The 24,630-nt window shown below is 41.7% G+C and overlaps 1 protein-coding gene across 5 annotated transcripts in view; it reads right to left on the reverse strand.

The window, feature by feature from the left end:
- Positions 1–24,630, reverse strand: part of MCC (MCC regulator of WNT signaling pathway) — a 431,948-nt gene that overhangs the window by 107,934 nt on the left and 299,384 nt on the right. For all 5 annotated transcript variants that reach the window (XM_045034744.1, XM_019838097.3, XM_045034751.1 and 2 more), the window contains one exon: positions 5,936–6,049. In XM_045034744.1, coding sequence (XP_044890679.1) covers positions 5,936–6,049 — 114 coding nt within the window. The remainder of the gene's footprint in view (positions 1–5,935; positions 6,050–24,630) is intronic.

Below are 24,630 nucleotides of genomic sequence, written 5' to 3' on the forward strand. Positions count from 1 at the left end.
TTTTGTGGTAACTTATTACACAACAATAGAAAATAAACACAGAAGTACTTTGCCTTCCCCATCACACTGATATAAGCTCCTTATTCTTAGAACTCTACTGGCAGGTTGACTTTATGACCACGTATAATAAACATTTTTGTATTCATCTAGTTCCAGTGTCACCATCAATAGTGACTCAACAGATGTTGAAGCTCTTTTTGCAAATTACTAATGAATACAGCCACTGTTTGCGTTTTAGTTTAATCATGGTTCCATAGTATTTAGAGAGCTGGTAAAACTTACTAAAGCCACAGAGCATAAATGTATGCATGAACTTGCTCTTCCACAATCTGGTCAAGCCTCAAACATCAATCACTCACCAAGGCATATAACAAAGGAAGCGTGGCACAGCCATTTCATTGTTCTTATTTTTTCTTGCATAAATCTTAACTTTATAAAAGATAGGAGACTGGCGAGTCTGACCTTTTTTTCATGTTCTCTTTCTGGGTCCCAGTATCTGAACTGGGGAGACATCTCCATTGAAAGGAACAGAGAATAATTTTTAAGTATATTTAGTGTAAGAATGCAAACAGGATAGAGTCAATTAATGGCACTATGATATAACGAGCCACCAAAAACTCTTACATAAGATTATCTTAGCCATAAGTAAGTTAAAAGGGAGCTGACTCAATCCTTGATCTAGCAAAGAAAAAAGTTTTCCATTATCCTCTACCATCCTCTGCACAAGATGTTCTGTCTTTGTAGACTTACATTTTAATAAATACCCTCCTGGTCATCTTTTAAAAATCCAAGGCTGTAGTACATGTCAGCTTCCAGTTAAGGGCTTTCATAATTTCTTTCCTCTTAAAAAAATACTCACTGATAAGAACTAATAACAATAGTTGACTTTGGATGGTTGTAAATTAGAAAACATGGTCACTTAACACTATTCTGTATTTTTCTTCAATACAAAAATAATCACTCTCTCAAAAAACCCTTATGAAACAAACAAACAAACATTAAAACATGTTTTAATTCACCAGGGCCCACTACTGAAACATTACAATGCTTTCTTTCCAATTTTTCCTATCATATTTTTATTACTTTTACTATCAGAAGGAAAATATTTTAAGTCTTCACCTAAGTACAAACTGACAATTTTGATCTGAATAACATCCTATATGAGGAAAGAACACTGGGGACCTTGTCTTAGCTCTAGTGCTAAGCTATTCACTTGACCTTCACTAAGCAAGAACCTCTCTGGGATGCCTGACAAATGTGGAAGTAAATGATCTCAAGTATAAAGGGTCTTTCCTCCATACTCAAACCATCTACGATTATGAGACATGAGTTTTCAAAACTTTCCATAGGTCATCTAGACCAATGACTGGCAGCCTGGTTTTTAGATCTCTCTTGAATTCCCACGTGAAAACAGAGCACCTATGCAGCACAACTAAAGCTTAGAGGCAAGGTATCCTCTTGAGCAACAAAATACAAGTAAGGAAGGACAAACCCACACTATCCACAAGCCGGGAAGGGTGTCTGAGTGGGCAGAAGCAGAGGGAAGCAACAAGGTTGGTGGACTTGAGAACTGGAAAACCCCAAAATAATCAGTAAGTATACATAGGAAAGTGATGAGGGCCAACTAAAGAACAGTAGCTAACACTAGGAAGCTTCTGCCTGAGCCAATAGTAAATAAAGAAGGGGTCCACACTAAGATCTGAAAGAGCTAAAGCAGCTAGTCCTTGAGAACTTGCAAGACTGGCCCCAGGACTTGCTTCTAGGAGGAGAAACTGCTGACAGTGGGATCAGGATTGAACAGGATTGAACTGACTCAGGCAGTTGAGCAACTGACTCTTATTTAAGCTCAGGTCATGATCTCACGGTTCTCAGGATTGAGCTCTGCACTGGGCTCTGTGCTGACAGTGCAGAGCGTGCTTAGGATTCTCTCTCTCCCTCTCCCTCTCTGTCTCTCCCCTCTCTCAAAATAAATAATAAACTTCAAAAAAAAAAAAAAAGGACTGAACAGAATGGGGTAACAGAGACAAAAGAAGGAATAGATCCAAATAGAAGTAGGTGAGGGGAAAAGAGCTAGGAAGCGTCAGAGAGCGGTCTGCCTTATTTTTGACAAAATGAAAACAACAGGAGACTAAGCCTTGTGAACTTATAAAGCCACCTTAAATCCTGCCTCCTAAAAGTTCAAGGAAACTATTTTTCACATAAAAATAAAAAATGGAAAAGTAGTGAGGTCAAATTCCATATAAAGTTATAAGAAGAAAGAAAAAAAGAGTAGAATAATATCCCTATATACCATGAAAGCATACCACAAAAATGGAACATCTCTCCCCACCCTCAAAAGCCCCAAACAATAGCCTACTATTTCAAAATAAGCCAAAAGACTTGAAGGAAATAAAATGACATAAGACATGAAAGAATGTAATTCAGAATTAGAAAAACTCAGTAACAGAACACAAACAAAAATCAGAAATAAATAAAAACGCATTTCAGGAATAAAGACTAAACTAGAAGGCACACAAGAGAGAATAAACACAACATATAATGTCCCAAAACAAATATTAGATGGACAACAGGAAAAAACAAGTACAAAGGGAGAGATAGGATATGGATAGTGAGATACTGAAAACAGTCAAAAACGATCTAACATACAAATAATAAGCATCCTTGAAGAAAAAAATCAAAGAGAACAGAACTAATATTCAACTCTATAAATGTTTAAAACTTCCCTGACATTAGAAGATTAAAAGAGATAATCAAAAGAATACACAGAAAATCTGATAATATCAAACCAGGATGACTAAAATTAAGAGTTAACTCCACCCAGAAACAAATAATCCAGTGAAGAAATGGGCAAAGGACATGAATAGACACTTCTCCAAAGAAGACATCCAGATGGCCAACTGACACATGAAAAAAATTCTCAACATCACTCATCATCAGGGAAATACAAATCAAAACCACAATGAGATACCACCTCACACCTGTCAAAATGGCTAACATTAACAACTCAAGCAACAACAGATGTTGGCCAAGGATGAGGAGAAAGAGAAATCTCTTTCACACTGTTGGTGGGAATGCAAACTGGTGCAGCCATTCTGGAAAACAGTATGGAAGTTCCTCAAAAAACTAAAAATATAACTACCCCATGACCCAGCAATTGCACTACTAGGTATTTATCCAAGGGATACAGGTATGCTGCTTTGAAGGGCACATGCATCCCCATGTTTATAGCAGCGCTATCAACAATAGCCAAAGTATGGAAAGAGCCCCAATGTCCATCGATGGATGAATGGATAAAGAAGATGTGGTACTCAGCAATCAAAAAGAATGAAATCTCGGGGCGCCTGGGTGGCGCAGTCGGTTAAGCGTCCGACTTCAGCCAGGTCACGATCTCACGGTCTGTGAGTTCGAGCCCCGCGTCGGGCTCTGGGCTGATGGCTCAGAGCCTGGAGCCTGTTTCCGATTCTGTGTCTCCCTCTCTCTCTGCCCCTCGCCCGTTCATGCTCTGTCTCTCTCTGTCCCAAAAATAAATAAACGTTGAAAAAAAAAAAAAAGAATGAAATCTTGCCATTTGCAACTACATGGATGGAACTGGAGGGTATTATGTTAATCGAAGTTAGTCAGAGAAAGACAAATATCATATGACTTCACTCATATGAGGACTTTAAGATACAAAACAGATGAACATAAGGGGAGGGAAGCAAAAATAATATAAAAACAGGGAGGGGGACAAAACATAAGAGACTTTTAAATATGGAAAACAAACAGGGTTACTGGAGGGGTTGTAGGAGGGAGGATGGGCTAAATGGGTAAGGGGCATTAAGGAATCTACTCTTAAAATCATTGTTATACTATATGCTAACTAACTTGGATGTAAATTAAAAAAATAAATAAACATGGTTAAAAAAAGTTACTCTAGTAGGGGTGCTTGTGGCTGGCTCAGCTGGTGGAGTGTATGACTCTTGATCTCAGAGTTGAGTTTCAGCCCCACACTGTGCATAGAAATTACCCAAAAATAAAAGCTTTTAAAAAAAGTTACTCTAGTAAATAAAGAAAAATATGTCATGGATGTCTAGAGTAAGTGTCTTGTGAGGCAAAGAAAGCTGTATTATCAGACTTTGAGGGCAACGCTGTGTGTTGAATAAAAGAATAAGGAGACATAGTCAAGTAAAGAAAAGATGGGCCAAGGGTTTTATATCTAACAGAAATGCCTTTCGAGTACAAAGGGCACACACGCACCATCATTAATGAGCAAGAGCTTGGTGAAGATTATTCCCCTGTGCATAGAAATTACCCAAAAATAAAAGCTTTTAAAAAAAGTTACTCTAGTAAATAAAGAAAAAATATGTCATGGATGTCTAGATTAAGTGTCTTGTGAGGCAAAGAAAGCTGTATTATCAGACTTTGAGGGCAACGCTCTGTGTTGAATAAAAGAATAAGGAGACATAGTCAAGTAAAGAAAAGATGGGCCAAGGGTTTTATATCTAGCAGAAATGCCTTTCAAGTACAAAGGGCACACACGCACCATCATTAATGAGCAAGAGCTTGGTGAAGATTATTCCCCTGAGCCCTCCCTGAAGAATCTACTAGAAAATAAGCTTCAGGCAATAAACAAACAGAGGAACATTGACATAAGGACCATAGTAAACATGAAATATACGTTTACTTGTCGAAGACCAAATGAGGACTAGAAGGGAAGAATATGAGTTGCAATGGCCATATGGTCAGGCAGGGTGGATAGAGGACAACTATCCACTGGATAGTATCCACTCCAAGTAACTGGAGGAGTGAAGAGAGCATAATGCAACCAAAAACAAACAAAAAAACCAAATTAAATTCTTCTCAGGAACTACATTTGTCATAGTGGTAGTAATATTCTTTTTTTTTAATTTATTTTTTAACGTTTACTTACTTATTTTTGAGACAGAGAGAGAGACAGAGCATGAACAGGGGAGGGGCAGAGAGAGAGGGAGACACAGAATCTGCAACAGGCTCCAGGCTCTAAGCAGTCAGCACAGAGCCCGACGCGGGGCTCGAACTCACAGACTGCGAGATCATGACCTGAGCTGAAGTCGGACGCTTAACTGACTGAGCCACCCAGGCGCCCCTATTCTGAAACCATATATACTATGGAATGAAGCAAGTAAGTAATTACAGAATATTCTAATTCAATCATCCTCTGAAACCTTAAGAACCAGGATTCTTAGCGTGAAAGGAAGGAGATACAGATAAACATACAAGAAGCTAAATAAAAAGTGCCTTTGTAATCCGAATTTAAACTGCAGCTATTAGTATGAACTCCTAAAGTATTTTATCTTAATATTAATATCTAAATAAATAAGGAATAAAGAATTCCCTGGCTGTGTCTAATAAAGCAAGCTTGAAAACAATGACTAACCCAGAAGCAGTAAGCAACCTTTGCACCCAGACTGTGGTACTGAAGTATCATTTTCTGCAGAGAGAAACAAGAGCTACTTGGGGAATGGTCACTACCAGATTTGGGACAAAAAATGCACTAGATGAGTCTGGAGTAACTACCAGACTCATGTCAAAAGACTCAAAGCCAACATCAAGACATTCATACTGGCCAAAGATAATACGATTTGAGTTTCTGTAAGGAAAATAATTACAACAGAATAAAACCCAAATATGTTTAAATCCACAATTTCGTAATACTATTTTTAAAAATTCACTGGGCAATTTCCAAGGATTATAGGTAATTAATGAATTTGAAAAATGTTAATGGAAAGATGAAGCATTCTGCTCTTCATTTGTTGAAAGCATGTTTTCAACAAATCAAGGATAATGGGACATGTCATGACTTGAGCCAAAATCAAGAGTCAGATGCTTAACTGACTGAGCCACCCAGGCGCCCCTCCGTGTTTTATCTTAAAATAAAAAATACAAATGTTTTCTAAAAACTTTCCAGATCCCTTACCTGTGCCTTGGCCAATTTCTTTTCCAGAAGGTCTCGTTCCCGCTCTGTTTGCTGCAGACGTTTATTAAGCTCCACTATATCTCCCTTGAGTGATGCCAGGGCTGCCAAGTGGAGCTGTGGCAACAGAAAGAAAGGAGCACAAGATAAGTTAGATCCTTTGGCAGAAACATTCCTTCCCTTCATTCCTTGTAATTAGTGTGATCATATTAAAAAAATGCATCATCTCCAATGGGTGCTATTAAATCAGGTGTCTTCCAGGCAAGCCAGGTTATATGGTCACCCTAAATGTAACAGGGGGGAGATTTATGTGTGGGCAGCAGGACCTAATTTTGGTGGTTAAATCAGGACAGAGAGCAACGCTTCTCATTCTCAGGGCTTTCACTGAGTTACTCAGTGAGAATGAGATTAAGAGCTGGTGTGGGGTCGCCTGATTCTCAACCTGAGCAGCAAGGAAAAGGGAGAACCAAATTAGCTTTTTACCTTTGGGAATTATGAAAGGTGAATAGGGCAGTTCAATCACCCATATTGCCGCATGTACAGACAGACCATGGGGCTGAATATTAAGAAAAACTGGGAGAGGTCTTTTTTCCCCCCCCGCAGGACCTCTTAAAGTGGTCCTTGCCAGCTCATCTTTCCTCATTGTCCCCCACACAGACTACCCTGACTAGATGCTCCTTCTGGGCAAGTAGACCCTCTCGTAGAACTAGAATGCTGATAAGGATGCTAGGAAAAGACAAACAAAGAACCCCTCCAGATCTCTGTCCCCAGCCAACATCCTCAGGTTAACAGGAGCTACAAGTGATGTTCTTCAGCGCAGTAGCAAAGGGGTACCACCCTGCACTTCTGGGATCTCAATCTGCTCAACATCCAAGCCCAAACACTGAGCTGCAGCTGCACCAACAGCTACCACACCTGCCTTTTGTGGCCTTCCAGGCCAATGGCTTAAACAGATCTGTTTAGGATCTGTTCAACACACTGATCCCAGAGCAACACCTTTCAACCTTCTTGGCCCTTTGAGTCACTACTTCTCATCGGTCTTCATCACCAGTGCCAGGGGGGGACTCAGACTGTTCCCCAGCTGAATTGTACACTATGTTTGGGTGAGTAGCTGCAATCAGAACAAACCTTCCTTCCTTGCAGGTTTTTAGTAGCTTCTGCCAAGAGGGAGTTAAAGGAGTGAGCAAATAAACATGATCTTTAAAGATGAACGTGGCACGACAGTACACAGTTCAACTTTGAAGATTTTAATTTCAGGTTTAGAAAATGCTTTTCTGCAACTGCATGTTGGCTGGTAGGTTTGTTGGGGGGCGAGGGGGAGTACGGGACAAGGATGTACAGGGCAGAGTCTGGGCTATCAAAGCAGTTGTTTATGTTAGACTAGAACAGCAGTGAATGTGACTTCGCTTAATGGCATCAGGGCTGCAAACCAACAGATCAATAGCCGATTTGAAATTAGGAATGCTTGAAATTTAAAAAAAGAAATGTCAGGCAATCTGGTGGTATTTGCCTTCTCGTGTAGGGCTACGGCTGCCCAGGAAAAGGTCACTTTGGGTTTCAGATACAAGGTTTTATGTGATGAATTCTCAGCACAAATACCACAGTGTTCCCATTGTACAATCTTTTTGAGGCTGTTCTGCTTCCAGGAGGGTGGAGAGGGACTCAAATTCACTCCTTTAGACAGCTGGGTTGCCCCCTCTGCCTCTGAACTGTCAATCTGAGAATTTTCTTTCAGTGTCAGACATTGTGGTCTGTTACACATTCTGTCGAGTCTTGGGAGAGGCTTTACCACTTCTCTGGAGAGAAGGATAAAATACTTGGGGAGCTGAAATGTTCTTTAAGAAATACAGGAGTGGAAACAAAGATCCCAACTATATAAACCTAGACAGGCCTCCTCTCTCCCACATCTCCCTCCTACTTCTGGGGGAAGGACAACCTGAAGGACTTGGGGGAGAATTAGGAGGGAAAGGTTGACAGAGGAAGCTCTACATTCCACACTAACTTCATAAACTGGGCCAGATGAGGAGACACACAGAGTAGTTATTTCCATCAAAGCACACAGCAGAGAGGGTCCAGGGGGTCATCCCTACTGGGGAGAGTATCCAGCTTGGAGCAGATAACACCTTTGGGCCTATCAGCTCTCCAGATTGCCAGGAAGATCCATACGATGTGCATCTGGGCCAAGTCTCTTTGTTTTCCTGGATGGAAGATGCCTCTCTATGAAATGAGAGTAGACCAGTTGTTCTTCACCTTCTTTGGGTCACAAATTCCTTAAGAATCCATGTAGGTGACAGATTCTTCTCTTAGAGAAGAATATAAATTTGGGGTTGATGCATGTATTTCACCTAATTATGGTGATAACACACTCTGGACTCTTTCCATAAACTCCAAATTAAGAAGCCACAGATGCCACATAAGTTTTGTAGACTCTCTCATGGGTCATAATCGTAGTTGTTTGGGGAAAGGGCCCTGGGTACTTGACATCTCCCATTCCACATTTGCCGGTGAAGACCTAAAACCCAGAGATTGACTTGCTTACTCAAAATCCTATGGATAACTCAACACTAGCACCAAGGCCACCAGTGTCCTTTCCCCGCTATATGATGTTGTATGTGATAGTAATTTTCAATTTTTTATGTGGATGAAAACTTTAAAGTATTTCCCTGATTATAAAAGAAAAAAAATGTAACAGAAAAATAAACATTCTAACGTATTAGCTAGAATTAGAATTGTTTAATAAGAATTAGAATTAGTTAGAATTGTTTAATAAGTTTTTTTTAATTTATATGTATTATTTTTTAATTTTTTTAATGTTTATTTTGGAGAGAGAGAACACACACGAATGGGTGAGGGATGGGCAGAGAGAGGGGGGGACAGAGGATCCAAAGCCAGCTCCATGCTAACAGCTGAGATCCTGATACGAGGCTCAAACTCACAAACCCCTGGATCATGAGCCAAAGTCAGTAGCTCAACCAAATGAGCCACCCAGGCACCCCAAGTGTTATTTTTAAAAGAGGCTTTTGTATTAAAGAAACAAAAGAGTTGTGGCTATATATTCTGCACATGATGGCTGTAGCATAAAAACTATGAAGGGTTCTTTCTCTTCCTGGCTGCATCTTCTTTCCCCATCAATCAGCTCTTCTGATAGAAGATAAAAATTAAAAACAACAACAAAGTAGAATATACACATGTTCCTTAATGTTGCTGACAGTTACTCAACAGAAACTAACTACAGAGTGGGGGGCAGAGTGGATAAAACAGACATGTTGCTTAGAATCGGGCTGACGGCACCCCCTTACTGCCTGATGACTGAGCATGAAGTATGCTAAGTTGTCACTACAAGAAGACCCCCCATCAATAACTCAGTAATCAAAAGCTAGTTTGACCTCCCTTCTTTTTGGGTTTTGCTCCCCTTCATTCTGACAGACCTCCTGATATCCCTGCAAATTCAAAGGCTAGAGGGTTTGAGAGCAACACCACAAGTATTATCACACAACCTATGTCCTGCCAAGGCAAGTATTAAAAAATAAGAAGCCGAGAGGTCTTTTGGGGTATACTTTTTTAAATAGGCTTCACACCCGGCTCGAAGTCCAACATGGGGCTTCAACTCACCACCCTGAGTTCAAAAGCCAGATGTTTAACCAACTGAGCCACCCAGGTGCACCTATCTGGCTAATTTTTAAAAGGACTAACAGTGGGTTTTAATTCTAGAAAGATAAATTTAACAAAAGTAACCAAAATTGTTAAATATCTGTAATAGGATAATTACACGTATACCATTTTTTGAGATCTCTTTACTTGTCTTCTGAGTTTGGAAATGCCCTCTACCTTGACTCAGAGCTTCAGACATATGACCCATAAAGTACCATTAAAAGATGTTTCACTAACCAAAGAGAAAAAAACATATATAACGTTCAGAGTTTGTGCTAGTGTCCTCCCCAATTCATTCTTCTCTTCATACTCAGGAACGAGACCCTAATTTTGGGCTGGTCATATTGTCATTCAGCTAAAACATCCCAGTTGCCAGCCTCCCTTGCAGGTGGAGCTAGGAGTAGCCATATGATGAAGTTCTGACCAATGAGACATAAGCAAAAATATTATGTGGGAGTTCTGAGAAAATCTTTCTGAGAGAAGTCATACCCTTTTTTTCTTCCCCTATCCTTGCTGCTTGGGGTACATGAATGTGGTAGATGGAGCCCCAGCAGCCATCCTCCTCCTTAAAGATGAGGTCTATACTCCAGAGAGCCAAAACTTGCTCCTACCACCTTTGGACTGTTGACTCCAGAATTCTGTTGTATAGGCCACTACTATGCTGAAGTATTCTAGCAAATGAAGTCAATCTAATCCTAATTTATAAAGAACCAGAGAAGCCTGGATTCCAATCTCATTTATGCCACTTGTAGGTGGACTACCTTTTGATAGTTTATTTAATCACTTTGTTATAAGGTTGCCATAGAGACAAATGAGACAGCATCTGTAAAATAACTCGCACAGCAGTGCCTGGGTGGCTCAGTCGGTTCAGCGTCTAGCTCTTGATTCTGGCTGAGGTCATGGTCTCACAGTTCCTGAGATTGAGCCCTGTGTCGAGCTCTGTGCTAACAGCATGGAGCCTGCTTGGCATTCTCTCTCTCTCTCTCTCTCTCTCTCTCTCTCTCTCTCTCAGCCCCTCCTCTGCTCTCACACACACTCTCTCTCTCAAGATAAATAATAAATAACTTAAAAAAAATAATAACTCACACGTGGTGTGTGGAACCAGGTAAGCTTTCAACAAAGGCCCATTTTCCCTTTCCCAGCCAAGTTTTAAGTCAACAAGTTTCAAGTCAACAAGCTTCCCAGACTAAGCCCCATCAAAGGTAGTGGGTAGGACACTCAGATGAGTGAGTAAGCCGGTCCTGTCATGGAGCAGCTTACTTCCTTGTGGGTATCAGCATAGGATTGAGAGACCATAGCTGCTTTGTCGGATTCTGCTGAAGTCCTAAGGTTTATCTTAAGCAACTGACTGCCAAGGCTCTTAAATCTCTGTGAAAATTTTACCCGAGGCCTAAGCAAGGTGGGGATGGGACCTTGACACTTTCTAAACAAATGTGGGTCTAGTGCTTGACGGATATAAATCCATACTTACTTCATCGTTCTGGAGATATGAGGCACTAAGTCCCCAGGCTGCTTTGAGACCTGCCTCACATTCATTTTATAGTGTGTGTCCAAATGAGACTAAACCACCTGGAAATTTGACTGCAAGATAACTGTCAAAATGGCTGTTATTTTTGGATGAAACATTACTTCGCTAATATTTCATCATTCAACTAGCTCTAAGAACAGGCTTGCTTAGCCTAGGACAGACGCCAGAGGCCCGGGTGACAAGCCAGCAATGCCTTTGTGACAGTTCCTCCTGGGCTACATGGATAGATGCTTCTCCTGTTACATATTAGCTGTGTGACAAAGGGCTTCTTCACACTTCTTAAGATGCCCTTTTAAGCCAGCAGCCCAGTGACTCAAAGGAGTCTCCAGAAGCATCGCTGTGTATTTACAATTGTAAGGTGCTTCTCCACCTTGCTACTACTGGCAACAGCAACAAGCATGTCCCCACACTATCCAGTTTGCACAGCACTCTCCCCTGCATCAGCCCACTGGACCTTCGCCATCACATTCGAGCTCTGTGGCCTGCAGGGAAGCCCAGGGTTTCCTGTTTGCTGAGGGACAAGTACTTTTCCCAAAGTCCACAGTTGGTGAAGGGCATCCAGGACCTGAATCTAGGCTGCCAAATTCTACACCCGCCATTTTAACCCATCTTTCTGGGACTCTGGTTTACCCTTTAACAACACTGTCTTCAAAGGGGCCAAAGTCTTCCATAGCCACACCTGAGACAGAGGAATGAATTCATTCCAGAATCTCCATCCAGACACAGGCACCATGGAGCACTAATGGTGTGATGGCAGAGGCGGCCTTCCCTGCATCGGTGGGAGGTAAGCTCATCCAGGGCAAACTGTGCCTGTTCTTTCTTTCTTACTTGCTCTGGTGCTGCCTGAGGTGTTCTAGAAGTCATTCCCTGCCAAGGTACCTCTATTTCCTTTCTGCTGCATGATGATGGGAATTACCATTCTGTCCCACTTGAGCCACCTGCCTTCCAAATACAAGGTATACCCCATTTTTGCTTAGGTTTGAGTGATGACGACAGGTAGTGCCAACTTCTTTCACCTAGTGAACTGTTTTCTTTGCTAAAGAGGAAGAAACCAGCACAACTCAACATTACTGAATGTACATGCTCTTGACAGGTTCTGCTGTTTTCTACACATTACCCAAGTGAATCAGCTGCAGAGCCCTGCAGAAGAAAGGGCAGTGTCTAAACCCCAATGCCAATCTTTAGGCATACTTTGAGAATTCTATCTTGGGAACTGCCGCTTGGGCTAAGTGCATTTCGTGCAGTATCTCATTTAATCCTTGCCACAATGCTGGGAAACAGGTATTGTTACCTCTTGACAAATGAGGAAACGCAGGCACGGAGTGGGGCAGAAAATCAGTCAGGGGCAGAAAACCGATAAAAAGTGGAACAGAGGCTAATGCAAAGGCACTCGATGCTCTAATCTCTGCCATGGGCCTCGCTGGCACTTCTAAATCATTACGTCACTGTTCAACCTTGCTCGTGGGATGCGTATGCTTGTGCCTGTATGTGTGCATGTATGTGGGTGGGTGGGTGGATGTGAGGTCAGAGGCCAAATGCATGCATTGGCAGGGGCAGGATCTCCGTGGATGGGAGGAGCACGGGGAGGTGGCAGGGCAAGCCCTTGAGCAGCAGTGATGACATTTGGGGCTGGTGGTCAGCTGAATTCCGTGTGAATTTGGGGGAATCACTTAACTTCCTCAGCTTTTACACTCCTCTGAGAAGGGCTTGTACCAGATGGTCTCTAAGATTCTTCTGGGTTTACACCTATATGCGTGTGTTCCTGGCACATTCCACCTGACCAGGCCTCATGCTGAGTTCTGCACTTGGGGCTTTGCGTACTTTATTTGCCCACTAGTCCCAGAAAGAATCTGCTGAAGCTCACCATATAAGGAAGCTTCACTATACATAGAATTGATCAGCAAAGATCGTTCTCGTAGAAACTGAAAGAGCACGCAGAATCACACGCAATCTTCCTGCTGGCGAGGGAAATCGAGAATATCTGGTCTAATTCCCTCACTGTAAAGAAATGAAACAGACCCAGAGAAACAAGGCTCATCAAATCCACATTTCCTCTTTCCCACTCTCCCATATGGCAATCCAGGAGCTCCCGGGTAGTGAATAAGTGTGTGTATCCCAGCCCTGTCCTTGGAAATAGCAGGAGACATCTGCACACGAGAAAGCAGCCTCACTCAGCTTCCACTCCAAGACTCCCCACATCCTGGGTGCTCTAATTCAGATACACAAAGAACAAATTCCCTGGCAAAAGGATAATGTTGCCTCCCAGATGGACACAATCAGGCCTGTTCAGTGGCTTCCAGGGCTAGAACATTCCGATTTATTGCTAGAACTCCAGCTAGGAGTGCCTGCTGTGTATTAACTTCAAAAAAGGTTGCTCGTGGCCTTAAAACTCAAAACTCATTAAATATCATCTACGATTTTGCTCACTGCGTGCAAATCACTTTTTGCTGCCCTCCATCAACTCAGAAAGCATCAGCTTTTTGTCCTTCATTTTTACCTGATACTTTCACCGAGAGATCAGTGGCCCAAGTTACTTTTTAAACCTCTGTTGAAATTCAGTTGTTGAAAACAGCATTTAAGTCCTCTTCAACATGGTAACACGAGAGTATCATTCATAGGAGAAAAACTGTCCCCATCCAAGGGTGCTTGACATAGGTGATGGCACCAAATCACAAAGCAGGGCCCAGGTACTAACCGTGAAGGTGGCCACACCTAAAGCCACTCTTTCTTTGTCTCAAATAAATGGTCAGGGAGGTGGCTCTCAAAAAAGGGGAGCTGTCCAAGATTGGGCATCCCCAGCTTTGAAGCAATCCTCCGTCCTACCCATCCATGAACATATGCTTCTGTAAAAATACATCACATGACTAACAAGTGGGTACTTACTATGTGCTAGGTGCTACACTAAGCATGTAACATGCACTTTCTCAATCATTCTTCACATTGCCTTATGAGTATGCTTCGTTGTTAGCCCCAATCTAAGGAGGTCAGAAATTGAGGCTTACAAGTTCAGCACCTTGTCAAACGAGGAAGTGGCAGGGCTAGCATAAAGCTCCGGTCTGTCTAATCCCGGAGCCCGGCTCATAACTGCCATGCCTCCTGATTTGCAAGAGACTATCCTAGCCCTTCTGAGATCCTCCCAGACACCCATGAAACTGTTGAGAAGATAAGATCTCGACAGAGGGTTCTTTTTATAAGAAGGGAAAGCAGAATTGCAAAATTAGCACGGGCAAAAGGACATCAATTCTTTAAAACTTCCAACACTGAGAAATAGAAGACCATTCAGCTGATATCACACGCAGGTAGTTATCAGAGAGAAATTAATCTCCAGCTATTTCCACACCCTACAAGGTAAAGAGGAAAATACTGCAGCGTAGGTGAAAAGCTAAATAAACAGAACATAGGAGAAAAGGTTACTTTAACTGATCTTCAAAAATAAAAAAAAAATTGAGCTCTCTCCTTGTAACTTCATTATTGCGGTATGTGCAGTTAACTGTTACTCACGGTGTATTCTCATGACTTTGAGGATCCAGAGATTTCTGGCCAAGAAACAAAAGCAGAACCTGAACTCCACCCCCACCCCAGCCATCCCTTTGTGGATCTGGATGAAAACTGGTGATAAAATCAGGTACAGCTCCAGGAGGCGGCACTGGAGAAAAACCAAACTGGGTCTACAAGTAATCACAATGAGATGGCGTACCTATTCATGCCCTATCAAGGTCATGTGAGATGGTGCATATGTTCATGCTTTATCAAGCTCACACTTGATGGCGCCCATATTCATGCTCTATCAAGCTCATTCGCTCATACCTATCACTTTAAGTATCACTACCACCTGGGCAATTGACATTTTTGCTGGAAAAATGATTTTTCTGTTCCTGGAAAAATAATTTTTCTGTTCCTGTACTTCCGCACTGGTGGGTTGGTTCAGTAATAGGTGAAACCTTTTTTTGAAAAAAAAAATGATAAATTAAAAAAAAATCTGTTAAGTTTACTAAATTAAAAAAAAATCTTAATAGATTTTTAAAATTTACTATGCAAGTATTATAGTACAATATTTGCCAGTAAGTTGCTTACTACTTTCTGTTAACAAATTCTTACTGTTTATAGTGTTATTTTATTTTCATGGAAAACCAAAATTGCATGTATATACAAGGATATTTGGAAAGAAACACAGACAAAATAAAGACACTGCAATAAACTGGTAGCACCCACTTAAATTTCAAGGTGTGTTGCATCCTAATGACACATCATGAAAGAGATGACAGTGTAACAATGAAATCCTGCTAATCAGAGGACATTAAGATTTCAGCGTGCACTAAATACTGATGTGATCCCTGAGGCAGAAACTCCCACAGAGAATTCTATGAACAGGAGTAAAAGAGTTCCCTGATAAGGCCTGCATTGTTCATAAATTTTTATACTGATCCAATTTAGCAGGTATTGAATTCCCCATTCTAGGGAAACCAAGTACCTTTAACGGCGAAAACAGTCAATAAACTCTGCAGATCAGCAAAGGACAAAGTATGTTTATAGCAATAGTTGAACTGCTTTGGAAGGACCCTATTTTTTACTGGATTGAGGACAGTGTTTTTTCTTTGGGAAAACTACTGAAAACTTAGATTTGAGTGTCTGTGTGCATACATACACAGATACATACTTATACATATAACACTAACACATGTATATATACATGCGAAATTTCTAAGTATACAAAACTCCAGGCATGTGCTTTCAGACTTTTCACTAAAGCACAGGACACAGCTAAGATGTTGACTACTGAAATATTCGATACAATCATTTTTAAGTGCATACCTAGCCATTAAAATTACTGACGGGCGCCTGGGTGGCTCAGTCGGTTAAGCATCCGACTTTAGCTCAGGTCATGATCTCATGGTTTGTTGGCTTCAAGCCCCTCATTGGGCTCTGTGCTGACAGCTCAGGGCCCCGGGAGCCTGCTTCAGATTCTGTGTCTCCGTCTCTCTCAGTCCCTCCCTTGCTCGCACCCTGTGTCTGTCTGTCTGTCTGTCTGTCTCTCTTTCTTAAAAATAACCATTTTAAAAAATTAATAAAATACTTTAATATGCACTACACTTAAAGAAAATCCCTTTAAAATGTCTGATGCCAGTTCTCATTTCAGCAAAGGCACAGGCAGGAGAAGGCACTGACTTCTCCCTCCTCACCACAGGCTGCTGACTGATGGGCCATTTTACACTCACTGTTACATCTAATCCAAAGCACCAGGAAAGAGCAGGAGACACACATTTCAAATCTGCTCAAATGTTCTCTCCCATCAGGGGTCCTGCTGATTGTTCAGAGAACAGTGCGTTCAGCTACAGAGAAAAGGTCTGAATCCTCTCTCCTTTCCAAATCGCCTAACCCCGCCAATATCAGCCACAACCAGAATTATCTTGCTCTCTGAAAAGGAAGAAAATGGGAGGAGAAGAGGGAAGAAAATGATGGCAAAAAATGTTCATGATTAAATACAAAGCTTTATCACAAACAAAAATAAATAAAAACCCCAGACCTGAGTACCAGTTCAACCTTGGGTGCATTTTTACAATTTTCCAAGCCTCAGTTTATTCACCCTGTAAAATGGAAACCATACCCACCCACCTAACCAAAGAGAGTTGTAAAGGTTCAACGAACATACTATAAGTCAATCACTTAACCACAGTGCTGCCTGGCTGAACGTGAGCCATAATGACCATTATCGTCTTAATTATGCCACACGTTGAGCTTGCTAAGAAGCGTTAAGATAAAATTGAGCCTTGAAAACAGTGATGGCTACTGTTCTATCTTCTTGTTTTCACAAACCCTGACTAAGCAATCAGAATGACTCATCACACTGAGGCCTAGAACACATTAATCACAGTAATCTACACTTTGATTTCCCCTTGTGCAACTGAATCCACTGCTCCTGCACCAGGGCTGGTCCTGCAGAAAAGCACGCAAACCCATTAATCCTCAGCAGCCTAGAAACTGGGTTTAGCCTCATGCCCAGTGTGTTCCCCCGGACTTCCTAGCTCCTCATATCACAAGGTAAGAGATGATCAAGAACCAAGTGGGATACATACAGCGACCCCAAAATGAATTTTCATGAAAATATATCTGAATGGTAAAAAGACACAAGTTACTGTGAACAGGGATGTGCACAAAGCTCTGTTCATGATGGTAGAAACAACAAAAAAGATTAGGTGAAAAGACTGCATGATATGAATAATATACTATGCTGTCAACAAAACAGAAATATATATAATAATCAACATGGTATTCATTATTTCACATATGTATGTTCATTCCCTTGGTTGATTCAGGTTGCTTTCTACCTGTCCCCACCAGCCACCTGGAACAAATTTTCCATCCCCCCTACCCCATATCTACCCTTTTGCTCCTCTTTATTTTTCATAACACTTATTAGTACCTGACAATGTATCATATAGGTTTTTTGCTGACCCATTTCCCTCGTGAGACTATGAGTTCCCGGGAGGCACACAAGTCAACATACCAGGGATACAGCCAATACACAAGATGAACTAAGCCTGGCCCATGATGGAACTTCAGACAATATTTATTCAATGGACAAATTTAGAAAATTCAGATAGAATTTACATTATCCTTAACCCCACCACCTACAGATCACATCACTCAGCAAATATAGGTCAGATATTTTTCTACATGTAAATGTATACTTAAAATAGCTTATTTTAAACAGTATGTTTACTATTTCAAATTCTCCAGGTAATTCACCAAATTGTTAACTCCTCTCCAGGTTATCAAACCTCTAGGACACTTCTCTATCCCTCCAGCAGGTCAATGTTCTTTTTGATAAGTACTACCTAGAACCAAGCACAGCACTCCAGATGAATTTTGGCCAACATACTTCCTATGAGCCAGAGACCATGCCAACTGCCTTCCACGGGTTTCACTGAATTCTCACCCAACAAGATAGAAGCTATTATTACCTCATTCTGCAGATAACAAAACCAAGGCACAGTCAGTTTTTCTAGTACTTGAAACCCCAAACTCCCAAGCTGACCTATCCCATTTACCATTACTGCACCTCATCTATCACGGCTATCCAGGGTTGCACATTCCCAGATCCCGCGACCTGACTGGGCCAAGGGAGAGAATCAGAGTCGTCAAGATTGCAGACTTGGATGGCGTCCAGCACCAGATGGTTTACAGCAGTGCTGCACAAACCGGAAAAGCCACTGGTACCAGAAGGGAGTTTCAGTGAGATCCCCAGTACTTGCTTTGACTGTGTTCAGGGCTGAAGGGAAGGAGCTACAGGGTAGGAGAGGGGCCAAACAAACCCACACAGACCCTGTGCATGCAAGTGAGCCATTAACCCACCAAGGCGGGGGTGCCCCCTACCCGATCTGCCAGCACCAGCTTGGCCAGGGTCGGTGAGTGTTGCACAATCCCTTGCCAAATCACAAAGATGTCACGACTGCAGCTCAAAACTCTGACACAAGTAAGTGAGCCACTAATATGAAACACTGTGGTTTGCGTCCAGCTTGACAGCATTCCTGCTCCTTTCCTGTAAGGAGCCCTCATCCTTCAAAGGCACCTGACCCTCCTCCTTTGCCTCTAGAAATCACAACACAATAGAAATTCCAACAGGTACATCACAGCTTGGCATTATTTTAATAAACAAAGCTTCAGGGAGCCTGGGTGGCGCAGTCGGTTAAGCGTCCGACTTCAGCCAGGTCACAATCTCACGGTCCGGGAGTTCGAGCCCCGCGTCGGGCTCTGGGCTGATGGCTCAGAGCCTGGAGCCTGCTTCCGATTCTGTGCCTCCCTCTCTCTCTGCCCCCCCCCCCATTCATGCTCTGTCTCTCTCTGTCTCAAAAATAAATAAACGTTAAAAAAAATTTAAAAAATAAAACAAAATAAAAATAAAACAAAACAAAAACAAAACAAAAACAAAACAAAACAAAACAAAACAAAATAAAATAAAATAAAATAAAATAAAAAAACAAAGCTTCCTTTTTCCCCCCTCTACCTACAAGGAGCACATTTCATCACATATGCCTGGACAACTTTCTTATTGGTTTATTCCCCTTTCCTGGACCCTCTGTTTCACAGACTAACTCTGAAATGAATAAATTCCAGTGGGAGTCGTGGCAGAACTCACTGACTGCAGGTGGGGAATTAAGGACGATGTGAAATCTCCTGCGCCAGGGCCCATCTCTGCCCTTCTGCTGTCCTGGCACTTCTATAACAACCTGGTAGCGAAGCAGCAGAAAGGATAAAGAGGCGGCCACACCAGAGGACTGGTGAAAGCAATGTTCCTTTGGGCACAGATACTATGAGCTGTTTCTGACTTTCTCGAGTGAAAGGAGCCCCTAGTGAAGAAGGCACTGTCTCCCGGCCTGTAAGGCATGGCTCGCAACAAATCCAAACATGCTTCTGGACTTAGCTCCATGATGGGGACAGAGACAAACTATCTGGTTGCCCAGGAGGTGGGGAGCTTTAGCACAGGGCCTCCTAGAGGTAAGGTGTTCTTTTAACATGTATTTTGGATAGGGCATCGCTTTCTTCCCATCACACAGGTTCACCTGCAAACTACATTCCTCCCGTGCTTATAAGGGGTGAACTGTGTTTTCCCAAGCCCAAGAAGTTTGGCCTGATAGGAGTTCAAACATGCCACAGCCAAACAAGGGGACATCTAACCCTTGACTTTCTTGCAATGTTTACTTCCTCCATGCCCCTGACTTACTTCCTTATAGACAGAGCACTATTAAAGAAAAAAAATTCCCTAAAACTGCTTTATTTTGTTTCCTGAGAGCAGAAAGGCAGTGAGCAGAAAACATATTAAAGATTCCTAGGCGGTTTAAGAATGAAACATTTCCAATCTAAATAAAAGTGTCAAAGGAAAGCCTAAATCTGGCAGCAACTAGAAATACTGCAGTTTCAACAATACAAAACCCAAAATTTACCCAAACTATTTACCCAAAGCTTAGCCTCACTGCTAAAGAAGTTGACACTGTCAGTCATGAGGCATAGGCCCAAACGCAGGGGTGGAAAAAACGATGAGCAAGATTTTGCCTGATATTTAGACGCACTCTCCTTAGAGGCTGGCGTGCACTGCCCTGTGCAGTCACAACTCTGAAATGCTAACTATAAAACTGTGTTGATTCTATTATACCATTTTGAGATGGATGAACAGGATTACAAATCTAAAGACACGGTGAGATAATCTTCCCATCATTCTCAATCCAGGACATCATTTTATAAAAAATCGTGAGCTTCGTTCTGGGCTCCCAGAAATATATCACAAATGTGAAATGGGATTATTTAGCTCTGAGGCAAGAAGGATGAAGGCAAATTAGCACTAGCTGAGAGGCATATGATGAGCTCTTATGTGGAGAGTCACCAGAGTGCATACAGCTGAGATAAAGAATTTACATTTCAGCATGAGGATTCGGGTTTGCTCCCAAAGACTCTCCTGACACTGAGGCTTGTTAGGTCTTAGAAGGTGCCACAGGGCTGTGGAATTTCACTCCCAGAAAACCTTTCAAGACAGGGGCGAGTCTCAGCTCTCTGGGCTAATGTGGGTGCAGTCCTGCCTGGGAGTTTAGTCTACAGCCTCTTGAAATTCATTCCTGTCTGATGATTCTCTCGTTTTACACCAATAGATTAGCTGGGGCAAAAAAAAGGCGAGTCAACACACAGAGCAATTATGGAGGACATTTCTTCTTATGTGGCAAAGAAAAACAGAAGCTATTTCAAGGGAAGCACAGGCACCTCAAAGTAAGCCTTTTGTTTGTTCTCTGGGTTTTTTAAAATCCCTAGCGATAGCGATTGCTAACAGAACAGCATTTACAGGAACACAGGATCGGTGCACTTCGTTCCCTGCTGCACTGTGGCCAGAGAACTATGGCATTTACATACCTGCAGGGGCAATAGCTACCCACAAAATGACTGAAACGGAACCGGATATTTAAAGTGATTGATACATAAGGAACAGCTCCCCCTCTCCCAAAATGACAGGGGAAAAAGTTACAGAGAACTTCCACCTTAAATGGCAATGGAAGAGATGGAATCTCCCCTCACACCTTTAAAACAATCTCTCCTAGGGGAGGCACACCTAATGTGTGGTATGGGTTTGCCCTTTCAATTGTCATCTTAAAAGAAACTAAAATTATTCAGAGTCCCTACTGCCTCAAAACTTTTAAAATTACAAACTTAACCCACCCCATTCCAGATTTTATATTCTTTTGGGCAATAGATTTATGTTCACAGAGAAAAAGTGGGAACATATCACATCATTTCCGGAGGACACACAGAGCCTGAGAGAGTCCTCGTAAAGCAACAAGGTTAAGCTGACTTTTCTTTAGTCATTTCACATAGCTCGTGTGCATTAAACTGTGGACATGCCCCAGCAAGCCTATCTGGAGCTTAGAGAGCGTATGCAGTACCCCCTCACACCAACATGGCAGCTAGGGAGCCTTAAGGAATTGATAACTTAAATGTGGAACATTACAATTTTGCTGAATATGTGTTCTTTTTTCCTAATAAATTCCAGATGTTAAGAGTAGCTTCATATCCATTCAGACCAGTGCTTTAAATGATCTGTTCTTTGGAACCTTCTGAAAAAACATACTTGCATTTCTTTTTCCCGCTGCATTTTATGGACAAAAACAACGTTTATTCATGTACTTAAAAAAAAAAAAACTTTTAAAAAAGATTAGCCATGCCCCATAAGTTAAATGATTTCCACAGAAATACATTAATAGAGATACAGAATGATAAATCTGTGCTATGAAAGATGATAATGTAAAGCAGACCTCTCCTATAGTGAGTTCAAATTCCAAAATATATCATATGCACAAAACTCTTGTGGTTTATGGAATTCTGGATCTCCAAGTTTGAATGGGGTGCAGGCCATAGCAACCCATGCTTTTCTGCTGTGTCTGTGGTTTTTTATTAAGCCCTCTTAGTGACTGGGGGGTGGGGAAGAAGAGGGCAAACAGACTGGAGGTGGGGAGGGGAGAGCAAGGCAGCGACAAAGGACTGGGCAATGCTAATTCCATGTACTGCATTTTACCCCTTAAAGTCTGTAAAGCAAAGATCCCTTGAATTTGGGCTAGACTAGTAACAATAGCTTAGGCAAGCTTCAGCCCCCATAATACCCGCTAGCTCTCCTGCAGGCATCTAATAGAAGCAATCAATCCAGGTAGAGATTGTGTTGGCTAAGGAAATAGACAAGGTAGGACCTCTGTGTCTCCCCCTCCCCAAACCCCTGCCCCAGAGTATACTGAGTCCTTGCGGTATAGAAATTTTGGAATTGTCACCATCCCAGATGCCTGCTGGGGAGGAAGAGATACTGATTTGCATTGCTCTTGCTCTTTTGTAGGTAAGGGAAGAGAGAAAGGGGGAAGGAATTCAAACCAAAGGACAGGGGGAAAGGAGAAATGAAATGGACATGCCATATACAAGGAGGCAGCCATTAATTCTGAAGGAAGCCAAGAAATCCAGGAGGAGAAAGTAAGGAAATAACAATGATGAAAATTAACATTGTAGGTTTAAAAAAAAAAAAAGAAGAAGGTGGGCTCTTTGGGGAAAAAAAAACAAAACCAAGCATACAGATGCAGAGAACAGACTGGTGGTTGCCAGAGAGAGAGGAGAAGATGGGTGAAATGGGTGAAAGGAGTCAAAAGGTACAAACTTCCAGTTATAAAATAAATTGTCATGGGGATGTAGTATACAGCATGATGACTGTAGTTAAAACTGTACTGCATATTGAAAGCTAAGAAAGGAGATCTTAAGAGTTCTCATAACAGGAAAAACATTCTATGATTATCCATGATCATGGATGTTAAATTAGACACGGTGTTGATCATTTTGCAACATAGACAAATATTGAATCATTATGCTGTATACCTGAAACATAACATTATATGTCAATTATACCTCATTTTTTTTTAATGGGCTGTTTGAAAGACTTCTTGAAGGACCACTCACTCCTGTACCTAAATGTGCCAAAGCCTTCATTTTGCATCATCTCCTGTAACACCATGCCCACACCTTCCCAGTCAAGCACACCAAGGAGCATTTATCCTTAGATAATTAGGTGGAGTTGAGTTGTGGACCAAGAAACAGCTCGAGGTTGTTCTCAAAAAATAATTCTCTCATTCAGACCTGGTCAAACTGCTCAGGTGCAGAGCCAAAGAGGTTAATGTTCAAGTTCAGATATTCTGTGCAGGTCACATTCTGGCTGTGGGGAGAAACAAGGGTGGTTTCTTAAAATGCATTGACTTGCACTCTTCCCCGTGACAGATCACCTTTTGAACTGCTGTGGGATGACCTAGGAGAAAAATAGAAAGCTCTGCAGCCAGGCACTCCTGTGTGAGTGTAGGGAACAATCAGAGGGCTGTCTGGAAAACAAAATGCCTCATTTCTTTAATAGTAGCTATTCACGCAGCAAGAGGCAATTCAGAGACCAGCCAGCAAAGTGCACTGCTTGGGAGATAGGCATAAATGATATGTTTCTATTCTGCCCCAGCATTTATGCATTGTCCAACTTCACTTTGGTTGAATAGTGTACTTTCTTCTGGGGCTGGCAAATGCATGATACCTTGGCTATAGCTACTGTGATAGATTAGATGAATCTACCCCATATCTCAACTCCAGTGTAAAATTAGGAATTTTAATAAAAAGCACAAAATTTATTGTCAAAGGACAAGATCATTGACAGGTCTTGTCTTCATGGAAAGAAATAATTAATGTGGTATCCACGTTATTTTTTTTTTCTTTCTTTCCTTCCAGCAACTACTTCTTTGGAACGAGGACAAATGGAGCCACAGGATGTACCTGGTTCCATTATTTCTTTCATTTTTTTCCTTCCTCTTCTTCAATGTACTTTATTTCTACCCCATGGCAGAACCATCCTTCTCTTGTAGGATTGGGCAATATGCAATTTTCTACCTTTCAGGCAGGAAGCCACATTCCTGAAAATTTCTGATAAAACACAACCACATGAATGATGAGAAGCTCACTGCTTTTTTTGTGTGTGCCTGTAACTAAAGTACCTCAGGGCCCAACCTCTGTCTACCCCCACCCACTCCTGTTTACTTTTCTGTGAAAGCTCATAGTCACCTTATCTACTTCCCATGGATACTGGGGAGAGAGGGAAAGTTTATATAAATGTTGTAGGTTACAAGCACCATTAAAATGTTATAAAAATATACGATACAGTTCAAGGGGGTATTTACTGACTTTTATATTTAACTTATCTTACTTGGGTCTTTAAAATTCATCTCTAACACACTTTACGCTGCCTCTGTTTATTAAATCTGAAAACAAGTCATGTTATGGATGACAGCCTCTTTGCTAATGGAGTCAGCAGTTACAGTATAAGCAAGCACCTCTGATGTTTTCTGCGCCCACAAAAGAACCTTAAGGAGAATGGAACTTTAAGGGCAAGTCTTGAAATTTGAGGGTCAGGATCCAAGTATTTCCAAATCACTTGCACTACTGTTACACTAATGGTCTCCTGAAGTCAAGGATAGGC

Source organism: Felis catus, chromosome A1 (genome assembly GCF_018350175.1).
Source record: "Felis catus isolate Fca126 chromosome A1, F.catus_Fca126_mat1.0, whole genome shotgun sequence".
Lineage (NCBI taxonomy): Eukaryota > Metazoa > Chordata > Mammalia > Carnivora > Felidae > Felis > Felis catus.